At 47.7% G+C, this 27,332-nt stretch overlaps 1 protein-coding gene across 2 annotated transcripts in view; it reads left to right on the top strand.

The window, feature by feature from the left end:
- The window catches only part of SYT6 (synaptotagmin 6), a 697,758-nt gene that overhangs the window by 367,755 nt on the left and 302,671 nt on the right, over nt 1-27,332 (top strand). For both annotated transcript variants that reach the window (XM_075335608.1, XM_075335609.1), the window contains exon 2: nt 654-1,005. In XM_075335608.1, the coding sequence (XP_075191723.1) occupies nt 654-1,005 (352 nt within the window). The remainder of the gene's footprint in view (nt 1-653; nt 1,006-27,332) is intronic.

Genomic DNA, 27,332 nt, shown 5'->3' with positions numbered 1-27,332 from the left:
GAAGAAAGTACACCCTACCATTTTGTGAGTACACCTGTTTCTCCATGGTTATAGGCTACAAACAACAGTAAGTTAATAATCTCCTCCTATTTTTCACTGTTGCAGGAAATCTACTAACAGTAGAAGAGACAGAAAGATGGAGCATATTTACTGCAGGATTATATTGCACTGAATTTGTTGATAGCTTGTTACCATGGAGACATATATATCTGATTAGGGGCTGTGTACATAAAGTGGTCAAATATTTGCAATCAAAATTATTTCACTAATATACCTGCAGCTATAAAAATGTTCAGTATCTTTTATGAAGAATGTTACTCTAGGAAGAATTGCATAGTTTTTGCAACTGTAAAAGTTTGGGAAATATAAACTGCCAACACAACACTCCAATAATTGAATCGTCTTACCATGCTCATGAATGATTTGCAGTTTCTTTTTCATCTCCTCACGCATGATTTGAGCTCACAGACATCCACTTAATTAATCTTAATAACTTAGTTTTGTCATCGTTTTGGTTTTTTTTTCAAACCTTGACGCTTTTCTCACAACCATTCTTTTTTTCCCTCCCTTTGTCTCTCTGCTGTCCCTGGTGTTGTCTCATGTCCTCCCCTTCTTCTTTGTCAATGTCACTTCCTGCTTTCCTGCTCCTGTAGACCTGTCCGTCAGCCTCCTTGCAGTGATAGTTATTGTTTGTGGGCTGGCCCTGGTGGCAGTTTTTCTCTTTCTTTTTTGGAAGCTGTGGTGGGTGCCCTGGAGGAACAAGGCTGTATCATCTAACCCGGCTGCACCTCACAACGTCTCCATCTACAGTGGTATAACCAGTGAAAAAGAAGTCATGGCTGACAAGTTGAAGGATGCAAGCAACTTAGGATTTCTTGAAGCAGCTGTTAAAATCAGCCACACCTCACCAGACATACCAGCAGAGGTCCAGATGTCAATGAAAGAACACATCATGCGTCGCACCAGGATACAGAGGCAGACCACCGAGCCAGCTTCTTCTACCAGGTAAAGCTTTTGCAGAACAATTTTATTTCTTTGCTATTGTATGAAAATAATATTGAGATTTCCCATAACTCACTCAACTCATTCACTCATTCAAAAATAAATCTGTACTTGGAGAGTTTATAGAACATAGTATACATAGATTATATAGAATTAGTCAATTGTCTAAGAATGTCACATTACTTGGTTCACAAGAGCAAATAGATTTGAAATAGAATTTATTTAGTTCATGGGAATCTATCAGCAGATTTTTATTATGTAATCTGAAAACAGGATAATCTAGGGATTAAAACATGGAATTCAGAGATGTGTCTTATCATGCTTTTGTTTACTTGCAATTATTGTTTTAGCACTTGGATCTTATTATTTCTAGAACTACATCAGCTACAGCAGCTCATGAGGTCTGGTCTGACATTCCCCCTCCAATGATAAGCAGCTCCCTTCTTATAGACATTGTACATAGAGACTGGCGTGGGCGGGCAGCTTTCTTAGCTCTGCCGCATTGCTAAATCTAAAAACCCTGTTTGTGTCACAACTGCTTTTCCCTGTAATCTAAGTGATATATCATTGGAATCAGGGTCTCTTTCCTACATTATGCCGCTCTCACATGAGGTAGCAAAATCCTGCTCACAGATTCCCTTTATTGAATATTATATTTTTGTAATTGAGGTGATGGAAGGTGGCATACAGCTTATAGGGTATACAATTGGTTTTGCATATATAAAATATCTTGAACTAAAACAAATTGGTTTGTTATAATTTTAGAATATATGATACATTATGATAGATTCTATAAGGCTTGCCTTATCTAATGGGCACTCATGGATTAACTAATAGGTTAACTTTAAGTAAAGCTGGCAACACACATGTGATAGCTGACAGCCAGTTGCCTATTGGCCCATCATCTATCTCTCCTAACTCCCTCATACCCTAGCTCAGCCAATTGTTCATGTGGAAAGAGTCTAAAAAACACCTCAAACTGGAACTGGGTATTAAAAGTCAAATTGCCCAACCCATATGTCCACCAACATCATCTGCCAGGGGAGAGTCAGGAGATCCCCAATGCACATTAGATGTAGAAACTCGGCACTCAAAATCAATATGAATAGTGTTTTTTATTGTGAAGAACTTGAAGAACCAGCGCAAGCACAAATGTTTCAGTCAAAAGACCTTAATCAGCCTGCATGCAGAGTGTCCCCAGGAAGTATAGTAGCGTGCGGCGTAGAGGTGCCACATAGACAGCGGTTTACACCGCGTCATACCCAGCTTCGCCGCTCGCCATGCTACTATACTTTCTGAGGACCCTCTGAATGCACACTGATGAAGGTCTTTTGACTGAAATGTCTGTGCTTGTGCTGGTCCTACAAGTTCTTTACAATAAAACACACTATTCACATTGATCTTGAGTGCCAAGTTTCCACATCTACTTGAGACGGTTTTGGACCCTACTTGTGCACCACCCTAAAAGTGCCGTGTGTATTAGCTCCCCAAGCACATTAGACTGACAGACAATCTTGCAGTATTGGCGAGTATGGACTACTTTAGTCTAATTAGTATGTGGGCTTTAATTGTACTTTGCACCAAAAATGCTTGAGGGCCACATTTCCACCATGAGTTAATTTACTTAGAAATGTATTATGTTCTTAAACAATAGACATAGTTGCAAGGAACTCCAATTATTCTCACCAAAGTTTACAGACAATGGGAACCTTAAAGTGTGGGCTGATTTCTGAGTTAACCAGAACACATAACACTTGTTAGTACTGAGGCTTTCTAGGTAAGGTTACAACATAAGACATAAGACAACAGCCTGCCCTGCCTTGTCTTCAATTCTAAACTTTGGGCTATAGAGCTGGTAAAAATTGCTACAATTTATTAGAGATCATTATCTGTGACTTAAATGAAAAAGTAGCATTCATAGCAAAAAAAAAAAAACTAAAAATGCTCTTTAACTAATAACCTTAGTGATATCAAATACTCCTTCTTCATACTGTCTGGATTCTCCACTGGTCTCGTTGCTTCCTCTGCTGGGAGGACGAGCATGTGACCACTTCAGTCAAACACTGGTCACAGTGGTGATTAGGCCGAGACCACATGGGGCACTAGTGCGATCCTCGCATGACACCCGGCTCACGCTGGCAGCACAGCAGGAGCCGTGTGTCATGCAAGTGTTACTGTGACCGAGGTCCAATCATGCAATCGGACCACAGCTGCGGGGGACGGACCAGCACTCAGGAGGGGCGAGCCGGTGCTGAGGAGGGGTGGACTGGCGTTGCGGAGGGGAAGGAGGGATTTATCTCCCTCTCTCCTCCGTTGCCGGCTATTGCCATTCTCGCCCTTCACTCGCGGTACACCGGTGTACTGCGAGTGCAGTGCGATTTTTCTCTCGCCCCATAGACTTGAATGGGTCCGAGAGAAAAAAGGATTGCATTGCACCCGTAAGATGCTGCGATTGTTTTCTAGGTCCGATTAGGGCTGAGAAAATATTCGCTCATGGGTGCTGAGACACAGACTAATATTGGTCCGAGTGGAATGCGATGTTTTATCACATTCCACTTGCACCGATTTTCATGCCCTGTGTTTTAGGCCTTAGTGGGTCAGCAGCAACAGGATCTGAACAATCCTGTAAAGACACAACAGCTGCAGCCAATCATTTTGCCCAACAATGACATTTTGGTCATGGATACAGCCATAGATTGGCTGGACATGGACATTGGTGGGGACCTCAGCAATCATGGAAGAGAAGCTGTGGGATCACTAAGGTGTAGTGATGAGCGAGTATGCTTGTTACTACTCGGTACTCGCACGAGTATCACTGTACTTGGGCTACTCGGCGGGTACCGAGTAATTTCGCGATACTCGTGCAGTACTCGTGGTCTTCATCCCTGCATGTTGGCGCTCTTTTGAGAACCAGCCCTCATGCAGGGATTGGCTGGCAGACCACTGCAATACCACAGCCCTGTTAGTTGTGGAATTGCAGTGATTGGCCGGCTAGCACAGCGTGACCGAGCCTTTATACCGGCGGGCGCGCTGTGCTCTGCACACAGCGATCTCATATTCCCTGCTTTCCCCGCCCACAGGCGCCTATGATTGGTTGCAGTGAGACATGCCCCCACGCTGAGTGACAGGTGTCTCACTGCACCCAATCACAGCAGCCGGTGGGCGTGTCTATACTGTGCAGTAAAATAAATAAATAAATAATTTAAAAAAACGGCGTGCGGTCCCCCCAATTTTAATACCAGCCAGATAAAGCCATACAGCTGAAGGCTGGTATTCTCAGGATGGGGAGCCCCACGTTATGGGGAGCCCCCCAGCCTAACAATATCAGTCAGCAGCCGCCCAGAATTGCCGCATACATTATATGCGACAGTTCTGGGACTGTACCCGGCTCTTCCCGATTTACCCTAGTGCGTTGGCAAATTGGGGTAATAAGGAGTTAATGGCAGCCCATAGCTGCCACTAAATCCTAGATTAATCATGTCAGGCATCTATGAGACACCTTCCATGATTAATCTGTAAATTACAGTTAAGAAACACACACACCCGAAAAATCCTTTATTAGAAATAAAAAACAATAACAAAGTCCCTCATCACCAATTTATTAACCCCGACAAAGCCCTCCATGTCCGGCGTAATCCACGGACCTCCAGCGTCGCGTCCAGCTCTGCTGCATGCAGGTGACAGGAGCTGCAGAATACACCGCCGCTCCGGTCAGCTTCACACAGCAACTGAGGTGAGTAGCGCGATCAGCTGCTGTCAGTCAGGTAACTCACGGCCACCGCTGGATCCAGCGGTGGCCGCAATTAATCTCAGTGACAGCTCAGCTGATCGCTATACTCACCTCAGTTGCTGCGTGGAGCTGACCGGAGCGGCGGTGAGTAGCGCGATCAGCTGAGCTGTCACTGAGGTTACCCGCTGCCACCGCTGCATCCACCGCTGGATCCAGGTAACCTCAGTGACAGCTCAGCTGATCGCGATACTCACCTCAGTTGCTGCGTGGAGCTGACCGGTGCGGCGGTGAGTAGCCCGATCAGCTGAGCTGTCACTGAGGTTACCCGTGGCCACCGCTGCATCCACCGCTGGATCCAGGTAACCTCAGTGACAGCTCAGCTGATCGCGCGGCTGTCTTCAGTTGCTGTGTGAAGCTGACAGGAGCGGCAGCTCCTGTCACCTTCATGCAGCACAGCTGGATGCGACGCTGGAGGACTGTGGAGTACGCCGGACATGGAGGGTTTGTCGGGGTTAATAAATTGGTGATGAGGGACTTTGTTAGTGTTTTTTATTTCTAATAAAGGATTTTTCGGGTGTGTGTGTTTTTTAACTGTAATTTACAGATTAATCATGGAAGGAATCTCGGGGAGACGCCTGACATGATTAATCTAGGATTTAGTGGCAGCTATGGGCTGCCATTAACTCCTTATTACCCTGATTTGCCAACGCACTAGGGTAAATCGGGAAGAGCCGGGTACAGTCCCAGAACTGTCGCATATAATGTATGCGGCAATTCTGGGCGGCTGCTGACTGATATTGTTAGGCTTGGGGGCTCCCCATAACGTGGAGCTCCCCATCCTGAGAATACCAGCCTTCAGCCGTATGGCTTTATCTGGCTGGTATTAAAATTGGGGGGACCGCACGCCGTTTTTTTTAATTATTTAATTATTTATTTCACTGCACAGTATACACACACACCGGCTGCTGTGATTGGGTGCAGTGAGACAGCTGTCACTCAGCGTGGGGGCGTGTCTCACTGCAACCAATCATAGGCGCTGAAAAGCAGGAAAGCAGGGAATATGAGATTGTTTAATGAGCGGCCGGCTTTTTCAAAAGAGGAAAAGCCGCTGGAGTTTAGTGAACAGCTGTGCAGCGCCGCGGCAGTGATCGGGGAACGGTAAGTAAGAGAGAGGGGGGAGACTGACCGACAGACTGTGAGAGGGGGACAGACAAGACAGAGAGAGACAGAGAGAGCAAGACCGACCGACGGGAGATAGAATGAAAAAAAAAATGACCGACATCGCTAGTAAAAAGCACAAAACGTGCGTTTTGGACATCGGAGTGCCACACAATGTTTTACGTAAAATCTTTCCTGTATTAATCTCAAAAAGTAATATACACCAGCTCTATCTCACTATTGGGTATGTGCCCTTAACATTTGCGCCATGAAAATTCATTTTGGTGTCATTTTGGAAGGTTTTCTGGTGAGTCCGTAAAAATGGCGTAAAACTCGGACAAAATTGTTCACAGCTGTGACTTTTGAGTGATAAATGCTTCAAGGCGTCTTCCCCATGCTGTTGCCATGTCACTTGAGCACTCTTCTGAGACTTTTGTGACATTTTTAGGGTTTCTACATGCTGCCGGGGGTCATTTCAGAAAAATACTCGGGTCTCCCATAGGATAACATTGGGCTCGTTGCTCGGGCCGAGTACACGAGTATCTTGGGATGCTCGGCCCGAGCCTCGAGCACCCGAGCTTTTTGGTACTCGCTCATCACTACTAAGGTGAGTATACATTTGGTTGGATTCTATGGCATTTTAAAACAAATTAGTGATGAAGAACTGCTTTTATTATTTTTCCAAATAAATCTATATTAAAATCTAATTCTTTGGTAAATTATTACTTTATCTTCCAAAAATAGTGCAGTACTGTTCCTGTAGATAAATGGACAATGCACATAGTTGTTCTGCAACTGCTTGCTGTCTTTTGTTCTTCATTATTTGTTTCTGCTTCAGTCTATTATACTACAAAAATATCACTGACATGCAAGAAAGCATTGCTATAAACGTCCAGCCCAAGACTTGTCACCACCGCCTTGCAGTTGTAGCCAGCTGACCTGCCGACATGCTTACAGTCACAGTAATTTAGTTATATCCCAGGGAGAATGTTGTAATATTAGACCTGGGGAAAGCTGTCAGATAACATTTGCTACCATCAAGTTGTTTTTCAGGTGGATTCATGCAGTGCACATAAGTGAAAGTGACATATTCTCTGCTCACCGATTCCTGAACAAGTTGCCTCCTAATCTATTCAGCACATTAATTGAATGTCTCTAGCAATTTCCTATTAAAATGCCATCCACAGCACTGCTTAGGTTAGCGGTTTAACCATTTACACATACAAAATATATGTATTTAACATAATATATTTATAGTTTTTCATAATTCACTGCCAAATAGGATTTTAATACACCATTTAAACCTGCTCACATGAACATTTCCACATTTTTTTACAATACACCCACAAACATATATATGTATTTTATTGGGATTTTATGTACCAACACAATGAAGCAAGTGTTTATGAATTATAAAGGAAATGATACATGGTTTTCTAAATATTTTGAAAATGTAAATCTGAATATTGTGATGTGCATATGTATTCACACCCCTTCCCTAGGTCAATACTTTGTAGGGCCACTATTAGGCTGGATTCACACGATCGTATGGCATCCGATGCTAGTGCATGGGATGCGATATGATAATGACCCTTGGCTCCCGCTGTGCTGCTCGCCTAAGCTGAGTGTCATGCAACTGTGAAGGAGAGGGCGGGAACTGTGGAGGAGAAGGGGGATTATTCTCCTCATCTCTTCCATTGTCAGCTGATGCGATTATCACACTGCACTCCAATGTCACCTGAGTGTAGTCCGATGTTTCACTCACAGCCATGGACATGTATGGATGCGAGTGATACAACACTCAATGACAATCTGGATGAGAAAAAAGATGACCATCTGCTCCCCCTTAATGAATAACATTGGTCCAAGTGCAATGCGAGATTTTTTTTGCGTCCAATTCATACGCTCGTGTGAGCGTACCCTTAGCTACAATTTCTGATATAACTCTTTTGGGGTGTGTCTGTTCAGCTCGAGGACATGTCGCCCCCCCCTCCCCCGCACCTACAGCTGGGCTGCTCAGATCCGGATCTGAGGTGGCTCGAGAGGGCTCCGGACCCAGAGGGGTCACACGACTCCTCAAACCAGAGAGGATTATGTACAGGGGATGGTGTGGGGAGTTTGTGACGCCACCTGTGGTGCGTGGTAAGGTGGAGTACCATCGCTGCAATTGGGAGTTCTCGGTGGCGATGGTGTGGGCAGCCAGGTGTTTAATCCCTCCACGGGTAGGGGGAATGCCCCGGGACTCGGTGATGGTGACAGGGATGTGCCCTTGGGATGGTAAGGGTCACTTGCGTACTCACTCAGTCCAATAACGCTGACACCGACAACTGTAGAAAACCAAAGTTCTGGACACCACTGCCTCTGAAAGGGAGCATGCCTGGATCCCGTGCCCATTGGTGTTGCCTGTTAGTCTGTGACCTTTGCCTTGGCAACTTATCTTCTAGTTTGTCCCTTTAGTTTGAAACTAATCGGGTCCTGCTCCCCAGTGTGGCTAACTGGGTGAGCTTGCTTTCAGGGTTCACGCTTGGGATTTTCTGGACCATATCTGTGGAAAGTCTTATCCCCCTCATTGCGCTTGTACCCTGATTTTGGAGCAGGTGGAGAATGGATCTTGAAGGCTGCGTCCTCATCTGGTAAATTGTCAGGACGCCTGAAGCTACTCCCTGACCTAGGCTCCACGTAACCTGTCATACCTTGGCCCCTGCCCGGTGATGGCACAAGACCGCCGGCTGTCCTCCTCGACAGTTCATGCCCCTTGTCATGATCCCCTGCGACCAGGGTCCAGGTCCTACCAGGCTCAGACCAACGTCTGCTACCTAGTAGTTCCAAGGAGCCCAGCTCCTGACCTCCTCTCCCTCTTGTGACCTCTCCTCTTGAGAGTCACCAACCGACTGACTGACTCCTGACACTCCTGACCCCCCTTAACCAACTCCCCAAGTGGCCGACCCTATTCCACTCAGGTCATCCACTGGTGTGTCTGGTGGGTGTGGTGCAGAGTGTTCCTAGGATTTTGATTAGCTTGTTCTTGGCAACACCAATGGTTAGGGACCCTTAACCAAGGAGAAGGTGGATATTGCACAGAAGGGCAAATTGAACAATACCCTGTGATGACCTGATAGGCCAGGGCGTCACATGTCTCTTAAAGCTTTGCACATATAGAGGCTGAAACTTTTGCCTACTATGCTTTGCAAACTAGTTCTACCTCAGTGAGATTGGATGGAGGTGTCTGTGGGCAGCAATTCTTAATTCTTACCACAAATTCTCAATTGGATTTAGGTCTGGGCATTGACTGGGCCATTCACACACATGAATATGCTTTGATCTAAACTATTCCATTGTAGCTCTGGCAGTATTTTTAGGGTCTTTGTCTTGCAGGAAGGTGAGCCTACACCCCAGTCTCAAATATTTTGCAGCCTCCAACAGGTTTTCCTCTAGGATTGCCATGTATTTAGCTCCAAATATCTTCCCATCAACACTGACCAGCTTCCTTATCTCTGCTAAACAAAAGCCTCCTCATACAATTATGCTATCACCACATTTGATGGTGGGGATGGGGTTTTCAGGCTGATGTGAAGTGCTGGATTTCAGACATGTAAGAGGGTACAGGACTCTGCCACCTTCGCCGACGTAACAGACATTGTATATAGATGTGTAATAAGGTTTTGTGCTGTTTGTTGTGTGGCCACCAGGTAGCAGTATGGCCTAAGCGACTGCTTCCCTGGAACCCTCTGGATAGGAAACGGGATAACTGCAGGGAAGAGTGTAGCTGATGAAAAAGGGTAAGTTAAAGGAAGAGAACAGGAGAGTCCCCAGTAAGGAGCAGGAGTTTAGAGGCACAGTGATTGGATTTGACGAGACCCTCAGGGTCCAACTCAGCCAACGGACGCGTGGGGTCCTGTGTGTGGAAGGACTGACAGAACCACTTCCCCTGAAAGAGGGTTTAGTCCAGATGGTTTGAGTGACGTCCGTTCCCTGGAAAGAATTCCCAAAAAATCCCATCAAGAGACCACATAGAGAGGAAGGTGTGCCCATCATTGGCATTTGTTCAGCACAATGGCACGAAGATGTGACTGGCCCCGGGGTGGTGCAGAGACTGGTGTTCAGCCCCGGAGGGCGCGGTCTGAAGGGAAGTCCCGCCCATTGCTGAGCAGTGAAATGTGGCAGGCGTGGACTTTAAGGGAACAGGTTTAGCTGCCAGAAGAGGCCACACTCCTGCAGGCATTGTCCAGAAAAGGGATTTTCCTTCAGAAGACTCAGGAGGGGCCATTCTGCCTGGAGAAAGCAAAGCAGATGGAGTGCAGACCCGAACCAGAGGCGCAACGCGAGGCCCACTGGATGTCACAGAAAACTCGGGGCAGCGGTCAGACGTGATTGGGAAGCACAGCTGGAGCAAGTGACAAGCAGACATCCCAGGAGCCTCAGGGATTGGCAGGAGGAGCTCTTGCACATGATCGGGGTGAGTCAGCGGGGGCGCCTGAGCCTGCTGAAGAGACGCTACCTGCCCCTGCTGCAATGATATCCCGTGACCGTGAAGCATGGTTGCGACAGCTGGAGGAAGCTGTGAGGGCTCAGGAAGAAGCCTTGTGAGCAAAGGCAGCTGACTTGCATGCACAGATAAGGCTGTGAAAGATAAGGAAGAGGACGTGCGGGCCCAAGAAGAAGCTGCTAAGGAAAAAGCCGTGGCTGTAGAATCCACTAAGGGACATCCGGTGGCGTGTGTGAGCCTCATGAGCAAGGTGTGGCCAGAAGGAAACCCTGTGTGAGTCAAGGGGATCATAAGAGGGAAGAAGGAGAAGGAAAGGCAGGTGCAGGCACAGCTCAAACTTCCTGGAGGAGGCACCGAAGCAACCCGCTTCATGTTTGGCCACGTGTCTTACCTAGATATAAGCCACGAGAATGGGTTTCTGGTGTAGGAGGGGACCAGCGATAATGTTTATGTCAAGGCTGAATCCGTGGATGCTGATCCCCCCGTGTACTGTGGAGACAGATTAAAATGTATTAAATAGAAAGGGCTGCGGGAATAGTATGCAGTGGCAGCCCGTGTGGTAACCAGTGAGGCGGTGAGTCTGGAGGAAGTGGCAGCTGCTGTACCGGAACGGCGGCAGTCCAGGACCCTCAGTGTGGATACCGGAAGTGGGGACTCTATGACCTCCAATGTGGTCCGTCTTGAAGTGGGAGATGTCACTGCTACAGCAGCGGTGATGAGCGTCACTCAAAGGGATAACTCTAGGTTCTCTGTGTGGTTGGGCAACTATGAGTAGACGGATGGCCCATATAAAGAAATGTTCCAAGTTTGTTGTAGAACTACCACAGCTAGTTTCCCCTGATTGGTCCCCCAAAGACAACTGTCCCCAAAAGAAGGAGAAGGAGGATGCTTGGGGCTGTTATGGACATTCAGCAACGTTCAAGGGGAGTGCCCAGGGGAAGGAGCAGACCCCCTAAGAACTTAGGGACTGAATAAGTTCAAGTTACCAGACTTTATTCGAGTGTGGTGTTGGTTGATTTTTCATTGTTTTTCATTTTTGTGTGGCCTCTAGCTGGAAAGGACTCTGCGTTCGACCCTAGTGGCCAGGTTTTACTTGTGTACTGGTATTAAAATGTTATCTGGTTAAAAAAAATAGTGTGAATAATTGAGACAAATTATGTGTTTTTTTTGTAAGGTTTGTTACAGGACCCAGTACCAAATGATGACCATTTGGACCCTTGAAGCATCCAGGTGGAGGCTGCTTGGTAAGCGGTATGGGGCATGTAACCAATGTTTGTTGTTTGTGGGTAAAATATTTGTTACAGGTACAGGTTCCCTCAAGGTGTTTGGCTGGGAATGGCCGAGGTTAAAAGAAGGAAGGATGTAAGGGGGTACAGGGCTCCGCCACCTCAGCAGAGGTAATAGACATTGTATATAGATGTGTAATAATGTTTTGTGCTATTTGTTAAATGGCCACCAGGTGGCAATGTGGCCCAAGCGACTGCTTCCTTGGTACCCTCTGGATAGAGAAGTGGTTATCTACAGGGAGGAGTGTAGCTGATAAAAAGGGCAAGTTATAAGAAGAGGACAGGAGAGTCCCCCAGAGTCCCCCAGTAAGGAGCAGGAGTTTAGAGGCCCAGAGATTGGATTTGACGAGACCCTCAGGGTCCAACTCAGCCAACGGACGTGTGGGGTCCTGTGCGTGGAAGGACTGACAGAACCACTTCCCCTGAAAGAGGGTTTAGTCCAGATGGTTTGAGTGACGTCCGTTCCCTAGAAAGAATTCCCAACAAATCCCATCAAGAGACCACATAGAGAGGAAGGTGTGCCCATCATTGGCATTTGTTCAGCACAATGGCATGAAGATGTGACTGGCCCCGGGGTGGTGCAGACTGGTGTTCAGCCCCGGAGGGCGCGGTCTGAAGGGAAGTCTCGCCTGTTGCTGAGCAGTGAAATGTGGCAGACGTGGACTCTAAAGGAACAGGTTTAGGTGCCAGAAGAGGCCGCACTCCTACAGGCATGGTCCAGAAAAGTTATTTTCCTTCAGAAAACTCAGGAGGGGCCATTCTGCCTGGAGAAAGAAAAGCAGATGGAGTGCAGGCCCGAACCAGAGTCCCCCAGTAAGGAGCAGGAGTTTAAAGGCCCAGAGATTGGATTTGACGAGACCCTCGGGGTCCAACTCAGACACCGGACGTGTGGGGTCCCATTCATGGAAAGACTGACAGAACCACGTCCCCTGGAAGAGGGTTTAATCCAGACGGTTTGAGTGGCATCTGTTTCCTGGAAAAAATTCCCAACTAATTCTCTTTAAGAGACTGATGGTCAGTGTGCCCCTTAGGATAGGGTGGGGACCGAGCATGTGAGCAGAAAATGAGCCTGCCATACACTGTATTGCTTAAGGAAGAGATGAGGGGCCTAGTGGTGCTTTCTGAGACCCAGGTACCAGTGAAGCGGTTGGTCGTTAAATTGGATTATGTAGTGGAGCCTAAAGGGAGCCCCAACTGGGTCAGAAGTGGTGTCCGCAAGATGTGAGATGTTGAAATGAAGATTTACAGTAAAGTTCCAGTGGTTGAAAAAAATCCTCTTGTGTCCAATTCTTTGTCTCAGAGGATGAATGGACTGGTGCGGATGTATATTTGCACTGGAGTGGTGACCGGGGTGTGAAGAGTTAACAGCAGGTCATGCTGCGGCCTAGAGGCCTCTGCTACATCAGTTACACAGGCCCCTGTTAGCCATCCCAACAGACACATAGCGTTTTGCAATTAGCTATAAAAAAATGTCCTTCTTTGGTCTCATCCGAACGGAGGACCTTCTTCCACATGCTAGCTTGATCCCCTACATGACTTTTTGCAAATTGCAGACAGGACATCTTATGGCTTATTACTTTCAAAAATGTCTTTCTTCTTGCCAGTATTCATAAAGGCCAGATTTGTGAAGTATATCACCAATAGTTGTCTTGTGGACAGATTCTCTCACACGAGCTGTGGATCTCTGCAGCTCCTCCAGAGTGACTATGTGCCTCTTGGCTTCTTCTCTATTAGAGTTCTCCTTGAATGATATGTCAGGTTAGATGTGAGACCAAGTCTTGGTAGGTTTGCAGTTGTACCATACTCCTTCCATTTTTGGATTATGGATTGAATTGTGCTCTGTGAGATGTTCAAAGCTTGGGCTATTTTTTTTATAACCTAACCCAGCTTCACTTGTCTCTACAACTTTTTCCCCTGACCTGCCTGGTGTGTTTCTTACTTTTCATGATGTTGTTGATCCCTAATATTCTCAAACAAACCTCCAAGGCCTTCAAAAAACAACTGGAGTTATACAGAGAATAAATTACACACAGATGGACTCAATTTACGAATTAAGTGACTTCCGGAGGCAATTGCTCACTCAGGTTTTTATTCATCAGTCTACAAGGGGCTGAATGCAAGTGCACATCACAATTTTCAAATTAATATTTTGAAAATAATTAGAAAACTGTGAATCATTTCCTTTAAACTTCACAAATACTTGCTTCTTGGTGTTGGTATAGCACATAAATTCTCTTATCACATACAGTATCATCATATACATAACTGCCTTATTCTGTCTGTCTGTCTGTCTTGCTCCAAAATTGTGTCCTTACAGTGACAACCGTCGGATTGGCCGCTGGGCTCGGCCTGGCCCCGCCCCCCCACACGGATTGGCCGCTCGGCTCGGCCTGGCCCCGCGCCCCGCATGGATTAACCATTTGGCCAGACCCGCCCCCCGCATGCAATGCCCGCTAGGCCACGCCCCTGCACGCGATGCCCGCTAGTCCACACCCCCCGCATGCGATGCCCGCTAGGCCACGCCCCCGCACGCGATGCCCGCTAGACCACGTCCCCCGCACGCGATGCCTACTAGGCCACGCCTCCCGCACGCGATGCCTACTAGGCCACGTCCCACGCACGCGATGCCCGCTAGGCCACGTCCCCCGCACACATTGGGCACCTGCACACCACCCCCCAGGACTACTCCCATTATACTCCTCTTTCCCCAGGACTACTCCTCCCATTATACGCCTCTTTCCCCAGGACTACTCCTCCCATTATACTCCTCCTATTTTACTCCTCTCTGAGGGGTTCGTAGCATGGGGGATGGAGCACGATGGGGAGTGCAGCATGGGGGATGGAGCACGATGGGGGGTGCAGCATGGGGGTGGACCACGATGGGGGGTGCCCAGAATGGGGGGATGAAACACGATGGGGGGTGTGCAGCATGGGGGATGGAGCACGATGGGGGTTGCAGCATGGGGGTTGGACCACGATGGGGGGTGCCCAGAATGGGGGGATGAAACACGATGGTGGGTGTGCAGCATGGGGGATGGAGCACGATGGGGGGTGCAGCATGGGGGATGGAGCACGATAAAGGGTGCGCAGCATGGGGGATGGAGCACGATGGGGGGTGCGCAGCATGGGGGATGGAGCACGATGGGGAGTGCAGCATGGGGGATGGAGCATGATGGGGGGGTGCAGCATGGGGGATGGAGCACGATGGGGGGTGCCCAGAATGGGGGGATGAAACACGATGGGGGGTGCGCAGCATGGGGGATGTTGCACGATGGGGGGTGCGCAGTATAGGGGATGAAACACAATGGGGGGTGCGCAGCATGGGGAATGGAGCTTGATGGGGGGTGCGCAGCATTGGGGATGTAGCATGATGGGGGGTGTGCAGCATGGGGGATGTAGCACGATGGTGGGTGCGCAGCATGGGGGATGGAGCACGATGGGGGTGCACACCTCCCCCCAAAACACACACACACCGCCACACATGCACCACACAACACACCATACACACACTGGGAACCACAAACACTGCCCTACACAGACACCCACACACACACAGACAACACCGCACACACACAACATCCAACACACAAACACCGCGGCACACACAAATATACGCACATACCGCACAACACACATTGAACAAAACATACCTCCCCCCAAAACACACAAACGCACCCCACAGCCACACCCACACAAGCCGCGCAACACACACAGCACCACACACACACAACGCTACAGACACACAGCGCTCCACAAACAACGCAACACATGCAATGCAAATCACAAACAACACCGCGCTCACCCCCCCCTCCCCCGCACACCCAGACAACACCCAGAACATGTACAGCACCCTACACAAACACTTGGTAACTACACACTACAACACATATATATATATATATCTATATATATAATTGCCTTATTCTGTCTGTCTGTCTGTCTGTCTGTCTGTCTGTCTGTCATGCTCCGAAATTGTGTCCTTACGGTGACACAAAGCTGATTGGCCGCTGGGCTCGCCATGGCCCCGCCCCCCCACACGGATTGGCCTCTCGCCCCGGCTCTCTGCAGGCCCCGCCCCCCTCACGCAATGCACGCTCGCTCTGGCCCAACTGACACGGAGCCCCGATTCCCAGGTGAGTACACACACACACATCAGATCACACTCACACTCACTCTCACACACACCTCACACATCACAACATGCTGGGATATCTCTTGCTTCTACACCGGCTCCGTCAGGATCCCAGCAGCGCCAGACATAACCTTGCGATGCTGGGATCTTCACGGAGGCCGTGAAAGCTGGTAACCATTATACACATCGGGTAACTAAGGTCCCTTAGTTACCCGATGTGTATCATAGTTACCAGTGTACACCGGCTCACACTCACTCTCACACACACCTCACACACACATCACACACACATCACATCGCATCCACACATCAAGGTCCTGCAGCGCCGGAAAATACAGACACATAACAGCACACATATAACAGCACACACACACAAATCAGATCACACTCACTCACACACACACATCACATCGCATCCAAATACTCACAGCATCCTGGGATATCGCTTGCTTCTCGGCCTCGATACTGTGCTGTTGTGATCTTCCAGGACCTGCCGGAGGATCACATGGCCAGAAGCATGTGATATCCCCGGATGTTGTGAGTATAAGCGCGTATGTGCGATATCATCAGTGTCTGTGTGTGTGAGTGTATGCGATCGGGTGTGTGTGAGTGGATGCGATCGGGTGTGTGTGAGTGGATGCGATCGGGTGTGTGTGAGTGGATGCGATCGGGTGTGTGTGAGTGGATGCGATCGGGTGTGTGTGAGTGGATGCGATCGGGTGTGTGTGAGTGGATGCGATCGGGTGTGTGAGTGTCGGCAGAGGAGCACGGCGTGCTGGAGGAGGCTGGGAGCAGAGAGGCTGATCATGGGGAAGGCTGGGAGGAGAGAGGCTGATGCTGGGGGAGGCTGGGAGGGGGAGGCTGGGAGGGGGAGGCTGGGACGAGGGAGGCTGATGCTGGTGGAGGCTGATGCTTGGGGAGGCTGATGCTGGGGGAGGCTGGAAGGAGAGAGGCTAATGCTGGTGGAGGCTAATGCTGGTGGAGGCTGATGCTTGGGGAGGCTGATGCTGGGGGAGACTGGGAGGGGAAGGCTGATGCTGAGGGAGGCTGGGAGGAAGGAGGCTGGGAGGAGAGAGGATGATCCTGGGGAAGGCTGGGAACGGGAGGCTGATGCTGAGGGAGGCTGGAAGGAGAGAGGCTGATGCTGGGGGAGGCTGGAAGGAGAGAGGCTGATGCTGGTGAAGGCTGATGCTTGGGGAGGCTGATGCTGGGGGAGACTGGGAGCGGAAGGCTGATGCTGAGGGAGGCTGGGAGGGGGAGGCTGGGAGGAAGGAGGCTGGGAGGAGAGAGGCTGATCCTGGGGAAGGCTGGGAAGGGGAGGCTGATGCTGGGGGAGGCTGGAAGGAGAGAGGCTGATGCATGGGGAGGCTGATGCTGGGGGAGACTGGGAGCGGAAGGCTGATGCTGAGGGAGGCTGGGAGGGGGAGGCTGGGAGGAAGGAGGCTGGGAGGAGAGAGGCTGATCCTGGGGAAGGCTGGGAAGGGGAGGCTGATGCTGAGGGAAGCTGGAAGGAGAGAGGCTGATGCTGGGGGAGGCTGGAAGGAGAGAGGCTGAGGCTGGGAGGAGAGAGGCTGATGCTGGGGAAGGCTGATGCTGAGGGAGGCTGGGAGGGGAAAGCTGATGCTGGGGAAGGCTGGGAGGACGGAGGCTGGGAGGAGAGAGGCTGATCCTGGGGAAGGCTGGGAGAGGGAGGCTGATGCTGGAGGAGGCTGGAAGGAGAGAGGCTGATGCTGGCGGAGGCTGATGCTGGGGGAGGCTGGAAGGAGAGAGGCTGATGCTGGTGGAGGCTGATGCTTGGGAAGGCTGGGAGAGGGAGGCTGATGCTGAGGGAGGCTGGGAGGAGGGAGGCTGGGAGAGGTAGGCTGAGAGAAGAGAGGCTGATGCACACACACACACACACACACACACACACACACACGCGCGCGCGCACTGCACAACACACCACACACACACACACACACTGGGAACCACAAACAACTGCCCTACACAGACACCCACACATACAGACAACGCTGCACACACACAACACCCAACACACAAACACCGCGGCACACACAAATATACGCACATACCGCACAACACACACATTGCACAAAACATACCTCCCCCCAAAACACACCACACACACACAAACCGCGCAACACACACACACAACGCTACAGACACCCCCCTTATGTCCTAAAGCCCCTATAGTTGGGACACCTACTGCGGAGGATGTCAATTTTTCATCAACCTTATTGAGACAAGGAGCATCTTTGATGTCGGATCAATCTAAAGATATATATGTCTTACCACAATTAAATATGTACATGTTTTACCACAACTATGTAACGGATATATCTCTACTTATGTACACATGTGGTTGTTTTATATGTGACATCGTATCTCTGAATATGTATCTCTATTGTCTATGCATGTATGCGCATTATTACACATATTATCGCTGCATATGTGGTTGTGATCTATGCATGAGTGGCCGATATCATTTCCCTCCTTGTCTCTTTTTAAGCATCCTCTGCTGTTCTTTTCTATGTCCCTTTCTTATCTGGTTATTCCTACTAGGGTATATTTGCAAACCTTGTGTAGAAGGTTTTATAACTGACTGCCCGTTCTTCTTTTTTACAACTGTGGGCATTTCTGCCCTGTTTACTAATGGATGGTCTGGCGCCTTTCACTAAGGCGGACGTATCCGATGACGTGTTAGAGGGACGTCCCTACCTTCTGACGCGGCCGCGGCTGGCGTCCTTAGCAGCGGAATCCCGGAAGTGCTGTGACGTCACAGGAAGTTTTCTTCCCTCCGGCTTCCGCTGCTGAGAATCCAGTGCGGTGCGTTCCGCTGTACCCTGGTTTTTACGATTAACTTAATGAGGGGGCGTCTGTTGATCGGGGTTGGACCCTATATAAGATTTACTCTTGCACTATTTTTAGTCGTCCCCCGACGAAGCACACGGAGCGAAACACGTGTTGGGACGTTGGTCCCCACGTGTTATCCCGGCCCTCGGCGTCATACTCTCCTGGTAGGTGGCTTTGCCTTTGGGCATTAACTGTTTTGGCCTCTTCGGCCGCCTTACTACTCTTTGAGCTTTGTCTGCCTGGTGTTACTTATGGTGTGTCTGCCGTTACTCAGTAGAGACTGGTTCTCCTGAATGAATGCCTGGGACACGTGGGGTTTTTCCCTCCAGCACTATTCCCTTGGTCCTGTATTTATTTATGTATGCCTACAATTGATTCCCCTACAGCATTTATAATAAAATATTTATATTTTCATGATATGGCTTGTGTGGGTACTTTTGCTATTTGGCAAAATGAAAGACTCTTTCTTCTTGGTTTCATTCATCGGTAGAGTTGTTGCCATTTTAATCATTAAGTGGCCCTCTTTTGATTTACAACACACACATTGCACAAAACATACCTCCCCCCAAAACACACCACACACACACAAACCGCGCAACACACACACACAACGCTACAGACACACAGCGCTCCACAAACAACGCAACACACGCAACACACATACAACACCGCTCTCACCCCCCGCCACACCCAGACAACACCCAGAACATGTACAGCGCCCTACACAAACACTTGGTAACTACACACAACAACATCTCTATATATATATATATATATATAACAAAAATCATACATGAACTACACAATACGTAAATTCTAGAATACCCGATGCGTAGAATCGGGCCACCTTCTAGTATATACATATATATATATATATATATATATATATATATATATATATATAAAACAAAAATCATACATTAACTACACAATACGTAAATTCTAGAATACCCGATGCATAGAATCGGGCCACCTTCTGGTCTCATATAAAAGTTTAAGCTTCAATATTTTGCAAAATGGCACTTAAAATTTACAACTTCGAAAGTCAGGGACACCTACATCCGTGTCAAGAGTTGTGGATTTCCTATCTAGATTTACAGCATGTACTGTAAATTCGCAGCCTATTACAATAGCAGTGAAATCCCATCCACAAGCTGTCTGGAAAACAGAACTGAAATCCACAGCATAGCAATCAATGTATTTTGTGGATCAATAGTGGATTTGTTGCGGTTAGTTCTCTATTAAGCTAAATGGGGGATCTCAAAATTCACAAAGTTTTCAGAGACTGAGAGCCATGCACTAAAAATATTGCAATGTAATGCAGGTTTGCCATGGTGGATGTCCCTGCTATCTATAGTGGAATTGCTGCAGAAAAGAAATGACAAAAACAAGTGGACTTTCAGGATGAGGGAGGTAAAAATAGAATAAAAAGTCAATATCATAAGTTGGCTCTCGTCTTTTCTATTAATTGGTGTCAGTAAGGTTTCATTTAATCCTCTGTGATTCAATATTTTTCAGAATAATAAAAGATGAAAAGTTCTAAGTAGTGGGGATGCTTTTTATAGGCACTGCACATGTCGGATCCATATCAGTACAGCACATCACATCAATGCATTTCTGAGCCTTTCAGAACTCCCTGTCATGGAGCAGCTTGTAGTTCAATAGTATCCTAATTTTTGCTTTTTATCTTTGTTAATCAAAAGGTATATATAATACTTGCTTTAATACCCGGGCGTTGCCCGGGTTAGTAACTGTCTCTCTGTCTCTCTCCCAGTCTCTGTCTGTCTGTCTCTGATGTCTGTCTCTGTGTCTCTGTCTGTCTGTATCAGTCTCTCTGTCTGTCTCTATCTCTTTCCCTGTCTGTCTCTTTCCCTGTCTGTCTCTTTCCCCATCTGTCTCTTTCCCCGTCTGTCTCTTTCCCCGTCTGTCTCTTTCCCCGTCTGTCTTTCTCCCCATCTGTCTCTCTCCCCGTCTGTCTCTCTCCTCATCTGTCTCTCCCTGTCTCTCTCTCATCCTGTCTGTCTCTCTCTATACATCTCCCCACCGACATCTTATTACCTCACACATAAACTTCTTATACTAACAATTTATTTTGTTCCTATAGCAACCACTCACAGCTGCTATTAATAACCTAATAGCTCAAAGCTCCATTGACTTTAATGGACGCAGGTTTTTTTGGAGAGTAAAGGCTGCTTTACACGTTTCAATTTCCTATGCGTTCTCGTATGCGATCACACCCGCCCCCATCGTTTGTGCGGCTTGTGCAATTTGTTGCCCGTGTCGCACAAATGAGTAACCCCCATCACACGTACTTACCTTTCATATGACCTCGCTGTGGGCGGCAAACATCCACTTCCTGGAGTGGGAGGGACGTTCGGCGTCACAGCGACGTCACACGGCAGCCGGCCAATAGAAGCGGAGGGGCAGAGATGAGCGGGACGTAAACATCCCGCCCACCTCCTTCCTTCTGCATAGCCGGCGAGAGCCGCGGGACGCAGGTAAGCTGAGTTCATCGTTCCCGGGGTGTCACACACAGCGATGTGTGCTGCCTCGGGAACATTGAACAACCGGACGTTCAATTTTTAGAAATTCAACGTGTATGCGACCAACGGTTTATCATACAATCTGGGTCACATGTAGGTTTCACACGCTACAACAACACTAACGATGCCGGATGTGCGTCACTTACGACGTGACACCGCCGACACATTGTTAGATATATTGTAGCATGTAAAGCCCGCTTAACTGTAAAGCATGGGTTAAATTTTCCCATCAAAACAAAATCTATGACATCCCCTGAGTCACATGAGGTGTCTGTGCAAAATTTTGTGTTTGTAAATGCAACGGTGCGGATTCCTTTATCGGACATACACAACACACATACATACACTCAGCTTTATATATTAGATTTAACTGCTCTGCATGTAAAATTGTATGGTGTTTTACACCGCCATCTAGTGGACGAAGTACTCCAGAAACAATTGTAAGAAAGTGAAGAAAATTCAAATTTAAGCACAAAATGACACAGAGGTTATGTGCGCACGTTGCGCTTTTTTCCCGCGTTTACGCAGCGTTTCAAACAGCAGTGTAAATGCATCTGTTCTGCTTCCACAGCAATTCCATGCGCACGTTGCTTTTTTAAACACAGCATTTTAAATGCTTTTTGAAACGCACATGCAGTGACAAAACGCTGCTTTTTATTTGTCACGCCAGAACGCAGCGTGTGCGCACATACCCTAATGCAGTCCAATCAGTAGCAGGTCATAGAGCAAGAGAAGCGGAACAGATTGCTATATAGCTTAGTGGGAAACATTCAGTATAACTTGTATTTTATTCATTTATAGTTTACTTACATTTAAACTTTTTTTTCTAATATGTGATAGTGTCTGAAATACCCTGCAGATCACTGGGGGTCCAGGTCCTCAGATCCCCACCACTGGCTCATAAGACTTGTCAAGATGCAGAAGCACAAACCTTCTACATGAACTCGGTGTATTGGCTCAATACAGAGCTCAACACTGGTAGAGTTTATAAAAACTACACAGTAAGTGACATATTCTGGAATCAGGGTCTCTGCCCTACATTATGCTGCTATCAGATAGGGTAGTAAAAACCTGATGACAGAGTCCCTTTAAAGGGCCTCTGTCTCCAGATATTAGCCACCTAATGTGAGATGATCATAATGTAGGGGCAGAGATACTGATTCCAGCGATGTGTCACTTACTTGGCTGCTTAGTGTAGTTTTGGTAAAATCACTGTTTAATCAGCAGTATATTATCATTAAGGGACTGGTGTGCTGCCAGGTAATCTGCATATTCATGAGCTCTGTATAACTGCTAGATCTGCAACAGAGAAAACACTGACTTTATCAAAATGATAGCAAACAGCTCAGTAAGTGACACTTCGCTGGAATCAGGGTCTCTGTCTCTACATTATGCTGTTCTCAGATTGCGGTAGCAAAAAAATGGTGACAGATTCCCCTTAAAGGGAACCTGTCACCGGGATTTTACCTTATAATCTGTGGCCACCAGCATTGATCCGTTATATACTGCATTACAGAATAGTGTATATAGCTGATCTGTCTAGCATAAAAAAGACCGTTATTATATTCACTTGAGGAGTGGTCTGGTCCAATGGGTGTTGCTGCTCTCGCTCCATCGCCTCTTCTATCCATCCTCCTTCTCAGCTCCGTATGAATGACACCTCCTACGTCATCCACACAGATGCTTCCATTGCGCTCGTACATAAACACACATTGATCTGCCAGGCTGAGGGCAGATCAAAGTATTGCAGTGCACATGAGCACATGGTCTTTGACCTTTCCCTACTCCTGCACATTAGTACTTTGTTCTGCCTTCTGAAGGGCAGATCAAAGTTTGCAATGCACAGTAGTGCAATGGAGGCCACTGTATGGATGATGTAGGATGCGTTATCACACAGATCTATGAAGGAGGACAGCAATGGAAGGAAGAGAGGTGCCGCTGAACCCAAGACCAGTGACGCTCATCGAACCTGGCCGCCCCCCAGGGGAGCATTATAAAGGTCTTTTTTACATTATAGAGACAGGCTTGGGCACTTACAGTATAGACAGTATTCTAGAAGGGCTGACTGATGGTGGCCACAGGTTATCAGGGAAAATCCTGGTGACAGGTTCCCTTTAAGCTCATAAACCACAGCAGTAAAAGATGATTAAAGGGAACCTGTCACCAGATTTTTCCCTTATGAGCTGTGGCCACCACCAGTGAGCTCTTATATGCAGCATTCCAAAATGATATATAACGTAAAAAACACTTTTATAATACTCACCTAGGGGCAGTCTGGTCCAATCGGTGTCACTGCTCTCTGTCTGGCGCCTCCTCTATCTTGTGCGATGGCCATCCTCCTGCTCAGCCCCATGTGCATGACACGTCTTGTGTCAGTCACACAGAGGCCAACATTGCGCTTCTGCGCATGCGCACTTTGATCTGCCAGGCTGAGGGCAGATCAAAGTACTGCAGTGCGGAAGCGCAGGTGGTCTTTGACCTTTCCTTTGCTCTGCCCACAGCAAGACAGATCCAAGTTTGCATGAGCTGAAGTGCAATGGAGACCTCTGTATGGATGACATAGGCTGCGTCATCCACATGGGGCTGGGTAGGAGGACGGAGGAGGCACAGACCGAGGGCAGCAACACCAATTGGACCGCACCGCCCCCTAGGTGAGTATTAAGGTGATTTTTACGTTCTACAGAGCCTGGGCTTTTATATACAGTGTTCTGGATTGCTGTATATAAGAGATCACTGGTGGTGGCCATAGTTCATAAGGGAAAAACTCAGTGACAGGTTCCCTTTAAGCACTAAATAAAAGATAACCCCTTAGTGACCAGACCAATTTTTTCAAATCTGACCAGTGTCTCTTTAGGTGGCAATAATTCTGAAATGATTTAACAAATCCCAGTGATTCTGAGATTTTGTTTGTGGCACTTTATACTTTGTTAGGCTAAGTTCACACTTCAGTTGTTTTGCATCAGTCACATGCATTGCTTGACGCATATGACTGATGCGTTGTTCAACGGATGACAACGGTGACAAAGAAAAGAATTTATTTGTCGGACTCCGTTGTGTGCTGGGGGCGGAGTTCGGTGGGCAGAGCTGAGGACGTCAGTGCCGCGGTCTGCATGGCTGGGGACAGGTGAGTGTGTCTGTGTGTGTGTGTAAGTGTGTGTGTGTCTACATGCGTGTGTACATGCGGAGTGCAGGAGGGGGCGGAGCCGAGTGGTGAAGTGTCGGCCTCCTTGCACACTGTATCCAGGGTAAATATCGGGTAACTAAAAGCAAAGCACTTTTTGCTTGGTTACCCGATATTTATCTTGGTTACCAGCTTAGCGCGGGCTCCCTGCACCCGTAACCACTGTAAATATCGGGTAACTAACCAAAGCGCATTGCTTGGTTACCCGATGTTTATCCTGGTTACGGGGGCGGGGAGCCAGAGAGCGCATGCGCAGCAAAATCCAATGGATCGCGCTGCTCAAAAAATGTTACATGCTGCGTTGCTCCCACCCGGCGGTCAGTTAAAAAACAACTGACCGCGACGCAGCGGATGCAACGCAGCATCATCAGTCACAATCCGTCACTAATAGAAGCCTATGGGGAAAAACAGGATTCCTGCAAAATATTTTGCAGGATACCATAATTCCTCAAGGCTACGGATTGTGACTGATGCAAAACAACTGAAGTGTGAACTTAGCCTTACTGGTAAATTTAGGTCGATATGTTCTGTGATTATTTATGAAAACATCAGAAATTTGACAAACTGTTCAGAAATTTAGCAATTTTGAATGTTTTATTGATTATCCCTTTAATCCAAATTGTCACACCAGACAAAAAAAGTAAAAAAATAACATCTACCTCATGTCTTTACATCAGCCCCATCTGTAAAATGTTATGTTTTGTTGCTAGGATGTTAGAAGCTTTAGAATTGTGACAGTAAGTTCTGATTTTTTAAATAAATTCAGAAACAATATTTTTAAGGGATCTATTCAGTTAAGAAGTGACTCTGGGGGACCTATATAATGGAAAAACCGTAAAAGTGATACCATTTTATAAAACTGCACCCCTCTACATATTCCACACAGCTGTCAGGTAGTTTATTAACTCAAAGTGGCATCACAGGAAAGAAAAAAAATGTTTCCACCAAAATGTTGCCAACATCTGAACAGGCCACCTTAGTCGGCAGACTATAAGGCCATTATTTGGCCATTAATTGCCATGGCGACATCAGGACCACACAATTATGATCTTGGAGTGCTGATAAGTAGTGTTGAGCCACCCCCCTAGTGTTCAAATTCGGTTCGGTTCGTCGAACAGTGGCTCAGTTCGTTGAACGTTTGAACACCTCGAACCCCATTGAAACCAATGGCAGGCAAACACAAACACATAAAAACACATTATACATGTACACATACAGTTAATAAACATTGCCATTACACTTACAGGTCCCCGCGACCCGTCCTGCACTCTGTCTCCCTCCGCTTTCCCTTCCGATCATCGCTGCGCCCTCCCGGTAACCAGCACTGATGATAGGACCTTCCGTGACGTCAAAATAGCATGTGCCCAGTCACGTGTCTATTATCTCATTGGCTACAGACTGGTCACATGGCTAGATGTCATGCTAGATCCTGTCAGTGCATCTCTCCGGTACACGGTGCTCGTTTGAACATCTCCGTGTACTGGCGACATGCTCTGGCACATGGTCGACTCCCCGTCCATGCATACGCTCTTTACAGAGTCAGCCCACATGCAAGGACTGGATGGCACAGCCGGTGAATAACGGAGATCACCGTTGCTATAGTAACCCGCCTTTCAGTGGTGACGTCACCGCTTACAGTCTGCAGCCTCTGCTCACTCACTGAGTGATTAGACTGCACGGGAGCAGCAGCGTCTTCCTGCCATGCAGTGCTGTCTGATGTAGCAGAGCTGCATGGGTTGAAAGAGAAAGAAGACAGAAGACCAGGATCGTGGAGGGTTGAGAGGGAGTAATAAACATGAGGGAGTCTCTAATGTGTCTGTGTATTTATTTCTATTAAAGTATTTTTTCTCTGTGTGGTGTCTTTTTTTTAACCCTTTATTGGAGATTCTTAATGGCCGGGTCAAACTTGCCTGACATTAAGAATCTCAGGCTTAATACTAACTAGTAAAACAAAGCTAGTATTAACCCATTATTACCCAGTGAGCCACCTGGCTTCACGGCAGCTGGAAGAGTTGGATACAGCGCCAGATGATGGCGCTTCTATGAAAGCGCCATTTTCTAGGGCGGCTGCGGACTGCAATTCGCAGCAGAGGGGTCCAGAAAGCTCGGACCAACCTGTGCTGCGGATTCCAATACCTGGCTGGACACAAAAATGGGGCGAAGCCCATGTTGTTTTTTTTTTTAATTATTTAATGAAATTCATGAAATAATTAAAAAAGGGCTTCCCTATACTTTTAGTTCCCAGCCGGGTACAAATAGGCAGCTGGGGGATGAGGGCAGCTGTACCTGCCTGCTGTTCCTGGCTAGCATACAAAAATATGGCGAAGCCCACGTCATTTTTTTGGTGGGCAAAAAAACTCCTGCACACAGTCCTGGATGGAGTATGCTGAGCCTTATAGTTCTGAAGCTGCTGTCTGCTCTCCTGCATACACTAGTGAATAGAGCATGCTGAGCCTTGTAGTTCTGCAGCTGCTGTCTGCTCTCCTGCATACATTAGTGAATGGAGCATGCTGAGCCTTATAGTTCTGCTCCCCCTTTCTCTCCCTCCAGCATACAGTTCTGGATGGAGGATGCTGAACCTTGTAGTTCTGCACCTGCTGTCTGCTCTCCTCCATACAGACAGACAGCAGACAGCAGCTGCAGAACTACAAGGCTCAGCAAACTCCATCCAGGACTGTATGCAGGAGTTTTTTGCCCCCCCCAAAAATTACGTGGGCTTCGCCATGTTTTTGTATGCTAGCCAGGTACAGCAGGCAGCTACGGGCTGCCCCAACCCACAGCTGCTTATTTTTACCCGGCTGGGAACCAAAAATATAGGGAAGTCTTTTTTTTTTTTAATTATTTCATGAATTTCATGAAATAATTTTTTAAAGAGAATGACATGGGCTTCGCCCAATTTTTGTGTCCAGCCAGGTACAACTAGGCAGCTGGGGATTGAAATCCGCAGCGCAGGGTGCCCAA

The sequence above is a fragment of the Anomaloglossus baeobatrachus genome, chromosome 2 (assembly GCF_048569485.1).
Source record: "Anomaloglossus baeobatrachus isolate aAnoBae1 chromosome 2, aAnoBae1.hap1, whole genome shotgun sequence".
Taxonomy (NCBI): Eukaryota; Metazoa; Chordata; class Amphibia; order Anura; family Aromobatidae; genus Anomaloglossus; species Anomaloglossus baeobatrachus.
Note: the sequence above shows the minus strand (reverse complement) of the source record. Positions and strands in the feature narration are given on the sequence as shown.